This window comes from Cinclus cinclus, chromosome 15, assembly GCF_963662255.1.
Source record: "Cinclus cinclus chromosome 15, bCinCin1.1, whole genome shotgun sequence".
In the NCBI taxonomy this organism is placed as follows: Eukaryota; Metazoa; Chordata; class Aves; order Passeriformes; family Cinclidae; genus Cinclus; species Cinclus cinclus.
Window position 1 is genome coordinate 6,023,285 of NC_085060.1, and position 7,739 is coordinate 6,031,023.

The 7,739-nt window shown below is 38.1% G+C and overlaps 1 protein-coding gene across 1 annotated transcript; it reads left to right on the plus strand.

Moving 5' to 3' along the window:
- The first annotated feature begins 6,431 nt into the window (after window positions 1-6,431).
- On the plus strand, window positions 6,432-7,406 carry LOC134050092 (testis-specific serine/threonine-protein kinase 2-like). The gene has a single exon (XM_062502942.1). The coding sequence runs from the start codon at window positions 6,432-6,434 to the stop codon at window positions 7,404-7,406; it is 975 nt and encodes a 324-aa protein (XP_062358926.1).
- Window positions 7,407-7,739: the final 333 nt, after the last annotated feature.

A 7,739-nucleotide genomic window follows, 5' to 3' on the forward strand; every position in this document is an offset into this window, starting at 1 on the left:
GTAAGAAGAATTCACATGAAATAATTACAGATATGGCAATCACTTTAGGCTCTTTAACACACATATGTACACTGAAAATTTTTCATTTCTAATTTTTTTTCTAATTTTAATTTCAAATCTAATTTTAACTAATTTTAAGAAAGCTCACATAATTGCAAATACCATGAGATAAACATGAAAATAATCAAAAGGTTTTGCAAAGCACTTGCACTCACACTTGAATTGTGTTTGAACTGTGAAATACATGTTCACCTTTAGCCCTTAATTCTTTATCTCTGTTTTACCACAGCCAGAGGAAAAATTAATTCAAGAAATACTTTACAGTATGTAATGAATGGATAATTAGGTCAATATTTCCACACTGGAAGTAATCTCTGTATGGGCTGACTTCAAAATAGTACAGAGAATATAGCTGTCACTTAACAGCAGTTTGTATATTTTCCATCATGACAAGGCAGAAAATGAAACTTTAAAGAACAGGAAATCCCTAAACAGCTCAAAGATTTAACAATAGAAGATGAAAAACACTACCATTCTTGCATGATTTTTAAAGTGGATGATTTGAAGTCATTAGAATGCACACATTTCCAGGGCAGGAATTCTTCTAAAGGGAAAAATCTTTCACAGTAAGACTTTATATTGACCTTAGTGCTCCTACCTACAGTTTAAGAAGAAATGCTATACAAGAAACAGAAAACAATTCTTGTCAACTGATGGCACAATCCATGATAGATTAATTGTGTGAATACATGTATCGGGGCAAAAACCTGTACCTGATACATATACAGCAACATTTGTGAGAACATAGGTGTAGCCTATTTTAAGAAAAAAGATGCAACTGAAAACATGAAATTTTGCACAAAGTGGGCTTAGGTGTTCCCCATTCTTATGGCCTTATTCTCCTGAGATTCAGTTTATTCTGCCCCTTTTCCTCTGCCCATCATTTATCATTTCACTTCCATGGTACCATCCACGGCCCCCTGAATGAAATCCTTCACAGTCTGGAAATCTGAAAGTTCTATCTAATTATGTGTGCAAAACCAAACAGAAACACAGCTACAACAGAAGCTGTGAATCTATTTTTGCATGGGTATATAAGAGATATTCTGATATAAAGTTTGGCTGGAAACACAGTGAGCCTATTTAGATTTTGTCCTCTTGCTCCAAAAATCCCTTCATCCATTTTATTTAGGATGCTTCTTCTTGATACAATGGGGAAAAAAGCCCCTGTAATTGCCTGAAAAAACACCAACAAAAACAACTCACCAATATGAACTTTTCTTCATTCTGAGTTAACAAAAGCAGCTGTACTGTCCCCAACACATGGATGGGATTAGTCAGTTTTATAGGTGCTCAAGGCTACAAGCAATAAACAAAACTGTCTTAATTAGGATTTAACATAAATTAGGATTAGTTTACCCAGGAAGGCTTAGTGGGTTATCAGCAGCATGCATTTTACCTAAGGTAGCATTTTGTGTGCTCTCAGTTATTCCATCAGTTTATCTCCTCACATAGGTTGACTCTGACACAAAAGGATTTCATGACAGGTAAGGCAGGATTTCTCAAATTCTGTATAGAATATAAACCTAAAAGAATTACCACCAAAGCAGCTATGTACTTCATCCAGCATGTGGGATTTAAGTGTTTATTTTCAATTTAAATGCCTAAAAATGCCCTTACATACTTTAAAGAAAACATTCCCCAAGCAGTGGTCAGTACCTGTGACTATTTCACAGAAACAGTCTGTTCTTTTTTTTTTTTTTTTATGAAAGCTGTTCTTATGAAGCCCAGACTGTTTTCACACTTGATATTCACAGCAGCAGAGTACTTACTCCAAGAACTGTATTCATAAGCAAAATATTTAGGAAATTTAATAAAAAGGACTTTCTAGTGTTCTTACATTCAAATGACTAAACTAAACCTCTAATATGTTTAATAATCACTTGACAATATTCTTCTGGTTTTGGTTTTTTTTTGTTTTTTGGTTTTTTTTCTTTTTTGCTTGTTTCTGAAGTCTAAATTCACTGAACTTTTATTGTGGAAAACTATTTTGATAGGTCTTAGAATATAGACTCTTGCCAATCCAGAGAAAAACATCTACAGCATCCAAGTCTGCACAGTGGAGAAGGACGTGAAAGAAAAGGATTTTACCTCATCCCTAATGTTGACCCAAGACTCACCTTTGAGTCACCAAAAAAAATCATTGCCCTCACTAAGCAATTTGCTTTTCAGTTTTCCCTGTTCTTGTCAGATTTAGGCAAAATATGATGAATGGCTTTGGCAGAATTGTTACCACCAGGATGTTAACATTTTCACAGAATATCAGCAACTCCAGCACTCCTGCAATGCAGAAGAGAACAGAAAGAGAAGAACAGAAAGAGGAGAACAGAAAGCCATGGAGAAGTCAGACCACACATTGCAATTCTACATTAGCAGTTCCATATAAGATCTTGCACTTTAGGAACAAAAAACCCACATGTACAAGGTTGGAATTAAAAGACAAACTAAAGTTTTTTATTTCCAGAGATATTTTATACAAATAAACCATGTTCTAGAGTTCCTTCAGACATTGATAAATACTCCAGGAAATTGCAAAGAAAGAATTTGATGCCAGCAGAGTACTTCCCATTCCAATACTCTGAAAAATCCATTAAATTTATTGTGTGATAACTCTTTCATATTAGAAAACCAGGACAAATGTGTTGTGAAATATCTGTGAAAAAAAAAATACTAAAAATCAATACCTATTTCTGGTAAGGCTGGAAAATGCTGTCAGCACTCTCATGGTCAAACCCCATATGGTAACTGAGCCCCACACAGCCTCTCATTTACTTTACCCTGGTGGGCTGGGGAGTGAATAAAAGTAAGAAAACACATGGGTTGAGATAAAGTCAGTTTAACAGGTAAAGCAAAAGCCACATGCACAAGCAAGGCAAACCAAGGAATTAATTTCCCATTTCCCGTGGCAGGCAGGTGCTCAGCCGTCCCCAGGACAGCAGGGCTCCATCCCTGTAACAGTGACTTGGCAAGATAAACACCATCACCCAAACCTGTCCCCCTTCCTCCTTCTCCCCAGATTTCTGTGCTGACCATGGTGCCATCTGGTCTGGGATGTCCCCTGGCTCAGTTGGGGTCAGCTGTCCTGGCTGTGTCCCCTCCCAGCTCCTGGTGGAGCCTCTTGCTGGTGGGGTGGGTGAGGAGCAGGAAAAGCCTCGGCTCTGGGAATGTGCTGCTCAGTGTTAATGAAAACAGCTCTGAATTATCAACAGAAATCCAAAATATAGGCCCATACCAGCTACTAGGAAGAAAAATTACTCAGTCCCAGATAAAACCATCACAAATATTATTGAAAAAATGTATAATCAGCCTAATCAATAGACTTCAAATGGAGCTTTCTGATTAAAAAAAAAAAAAAGGCAAAGAAAATAGAAGCTTTTTTCAAAAAGGGGACTTAGGGTTGTGTGAAGGCGAGGTCCTGGCAGTTTGGACCCTTGCCTTCCATCATTAATCCTATTCCAGAAAAAATATACTTGAGGTACCCCATTTTTATAAGATAGTGCTGTACATCTGTAAAAAAAATCATTTGCTAGAAGATTTAGCATGCAAGGAAATACTCATCCAGGGCTTAAAATGTTTCTACCTTCTAGCTATTCTCCCCACTATCAGTGTGCCATATATTTCCTATTGTACTGATCCCTGACCTGTGTTAAACACCTGATTTTCAAGACACTGCTGGTACACTTGAGGCTGCACTGATGCAGTAGGAATTTCAGTGCTCTCTCTCCATCACCTAACCTTAGAGGTTTGTGAAAGGGGATGACAGCAGAGCAAGAAAAATAAATAAAGCAACAGACAACCAGGTCTGTCTGAGAGATGAGGGGTTGGTTTCCTTTGTTTTTTAAGAACAAATATAACTAAAGTAACTAGAGGGAAACTACTGAATTGCATCTGCCATATGCAATGAATTAATAGTTTGCTCTTCCCCCTTTGAATTCAAATTAATCTTGGCCTATATTGGTATTTCTTTCACTGGAAAATTTAATTTGCATCATTAAAGCCCTGAGTCTATTACATTTGCTACGGACACAGATGGGCACCAGAAAAAAATCTCTGTATAAATTTGGTAAATTTCTAATATTGATGATTCTCAGTATTATTCAAAATTCTAATTAAACACCAGTGAGTAGCTTTAGCCAAGGAAAATCTTACATTAACAACAACAACAGAGACAAAAATTTATTTCACTTATAATAGAACTGACTTCTCACTTAGATTTTGATTAAGTTTAACCACATTAACATTGAAGGAATTAACTGCTTTTTTGAATATAGATCCTCTTTCTTAATCCATTGGTTCCATGGTGACATTATCTTGCAGTGACTGATCTTACAGAGCAGGGAACAAACACCTACTACTGTCCAGATCCATTGCTTGTGACAACACTCAAAAAAATTATACATAGGTTGATACACTCGTATTTGATGCTTAATTTTGTCTTAATTTATATTAATAGTGAAAATATGATCATTCCCACAAACCCACAATCATTTCCTTAAATTACTGTGAGATGAAAAAGATTGTAGTAGCGTTTGGCTAATGCTGCCATGCAGCTCTGGTGGAAATCACTGCTTAACAATTTCACCATAACTAATACTTTTCAGTACCCCTTTATATAAATTTCAAAATAATTACTATAAGAAGATTCACAAACATGCTGAGCACGCAAGATACATTTTGGGTACCTTGCACCAAATACAAAAATGTATAGATGCAAACCAGATTTCCTAAAGAATTAACAGGCTGACATGAAGATAAGCCATCCACACTAAAAGTTGAAATGGTTTTAAGCATGAGTAGGTGATATGAGGCTATCCAACATTTAATACAAGGCTACATTTTTATCTAAACCTGAATATAACCAATTAAATTAATGTCGTGGAAACAACCGCATGCAATACTCCACTGTAAATCCTTATACATGCTTGCATGTATTGTAAAGACTTTTCTTCTTTGTTCTTTCCAATGTCATCATAGCGGTTTATGCCTTCCCTCTCACACTTCAGATGCACCTTCAGGACAGACAAAGGCATGATGCTAAATTGCTACACCTATAATTTGAAATTGTCCATGTCCTTAAGGGAATAACATCAGGAAGTTGCTCTTTTCCCCTTCCCCAGAAATCTTCCCTTCCATGTGCCTGTTGAAAGACTAAAACAAAAATATGCAGAGCAGCATGTGTTAAATATCCACAGCAAATCCTCCTTAAACTCAAAAAAAAGAATTGATGCAGTAAGAACATGCACCACTTAACATGGAAAAAAAATCAGGTTTAATCCCTTGAGAACTTCTATCATTCCAGACTTACCATTTAACTTTCTGGTTCATTGACATTTATAGTAACCTTAGAGACTCTAGAATAAAATCTTCAATTTAAAAGAATGCCATCAGTTTGAAAGCAACTCAGAGTATTTTACTTACTATCAAAGAACAGAACTACAAAATTATTATTATTATTATTATTATTATTATTATTATTATTATTATTATTATTATTGAAAGTGGTTGTAGTTTTCTGTGATTTTCAATTCTTTAATCTCATTACATAGCTGTGCCCTGCAATGTTATTGTGGCCAATAATAATTAATGTTTCTCTACAATTTCTTGGGAAGTTTACTAGCCCTAAGTGTTAACAGCAAGGAAAAAAATGGGCTTACACAGGGAGATTATCTGTGGTGGCAATTTTGAATTTCCATAGAATATTTCTTCTAAAATAAGGAACAGACTTCTAGAACTCCCATAACAATACTGACATAAAACACTGAACTGGTAGGATTCCCTGGTACTCTCTGGAAGACTCAGGTTGGTCAGCTGTTATTCCAATCAAACTCCACGAACAGCACTTATTAACAAACCAGGGTCTATCATACCACAAGAAAAAAAGAAAAAAAGAAAAAAAATAAGGCTTTTTAATGCACTATGCACTGCTCCACAAAGTCTCAATCATCAGGTGGGTTTAGTTGTTTTCCTAAAATCCACCAAAAACACAGAGTATATTGTAGTAATGATGTACAACTGAAAAACGGCATTACAAAATTGAGATATAAAATGGTCCTCCTACTCTGACCATCTTAAAAAGAGAAATATGTAATTGAGAAATTATCTTCATTTCCTGATTCCAATGTGCAGGCGCAACCGTCAGTGACAGCACAGAGCAGACAATACCTCCATGTTGTTGGCCTCCATGATGTCATAGAGCAGTTCCATGAAATGACAGAGATCCTTCCAGGGCAGCTGTTCATGAGATCACCCAGTAACACCCACACACCCAGGCCAGCAGTGCCCCTGGCAGCACCATCAGGTGTGGAGCATAACCCAGCAGCACAGGATGCAGAGCAGCTCCCACTGGGGCAGGTCCCTGCAGCTCTCCCAGGATGGATGCTGTGGTCCTTAAAAAGAAGGGCTACAGCCTTGGGGACACTCTTGGAGAAGGCTCCTACGGCAAAGTGAAAGCTGCCTACAGCCACCGCCTGAAATGCAAAGTGGCCATCAAGATCATTGACAAGAAGAAAATTTCTCAGAATGTCCTGGAAAAATTTCTCCCCAGGGAAATGGAGGCTTTGATGCGACTGCACCACCCCTCAATCATCGAAACCTATGAGATTTTTGAGACATCGTCTGGGAAAGTGTACATTGTGATGGAGCTGGGGGAAAAGGGGAGCCTCCTGAACTACCTCACCAGCCAGGGTGCGATGGAAGAGAGCATCGCTCGCAGCAAATTCCAGCAGTTGGCTTCTGCCATCAAGCATTGCCATGACTTGGACTTTGCCCACAGGGACCTGAAATGTGACAACATCCTTCTCGACAATGATCTTAACTTCAAGCTGTCAGACTTTGGCTTTTCAAAACCCCTGGCTCGGGATGAAAATGGAAAAACCATTCTCAGCAGCACCTTCTGCGGGTCTCTTGCATACTCTGCCCCCGAACTGCTCGAGCATATTCCTTGTGACCCCAGGATTTCAGACATGTGGAGCTTAGGCATTATCCTGTATGCAATGCTTTTTGCTTCACAGCCATTTGATAGTTCCAATGTCAGGGAAATGCTCCACCTTCAGAAACAACGGAAGATTCCCTTCATCAAGTCAAAAAATCTCTCTGCAGAGTGTAAGAACCTCATTGTCCACTTGCTCCACCCTGATGTGTCTCAGAGGCTGTGCATAGATGAAGTTTTGAGACATCCCTGGCTGCAGACTCCAAAACTCACGCACAGCCTGCAAGTTGCAGGAGGAGGTGACCCCAAAGCTTGTGGAAAGAAAAACCCAAGAAACAACAGAATGGCAAATCCCATTGTGCGTAAGTGTAAGGAGTGGAAGAGGAAATCAGATCCTCTTAAGGATACTTCCCTTTAACAGGACCACAGCGTTGGCCTAACCTGTGAAGTGCATTAATTTAAGCTCACATTAAAGAGAACCTGTCTAACATTCCGTGTGGCAGTTGTGTCCTCACTCCTGCACAGTGATCTTGAAGGAAGAGCTCTAACACTGCCAAAGTCAGGACTGTCAAAGACAGGGAAATAATGAGGAAGGGAGGTTGTAGAACATGTAAACAACCTGCAGAGAAGCACTTTGTGTGTAATTCCTGAAGGAGGAATGTATTTCAAACATGACAATGCAAATTTTTTAAACAGTTGAATATCAGACATGCTGCACTTTATTTGCAATTTATAACTATTTCAGTACTCT

What these genes read in the sequence shown, in the direction of transcription:
- LOC134050092 (XM_062502942.1), top strand. Translation starts at nt 6,432, where the DNA reads ATGGATGCTGTGGTCCTTAAAAAGAAGGGCTACAGCCTTGGGGACACT.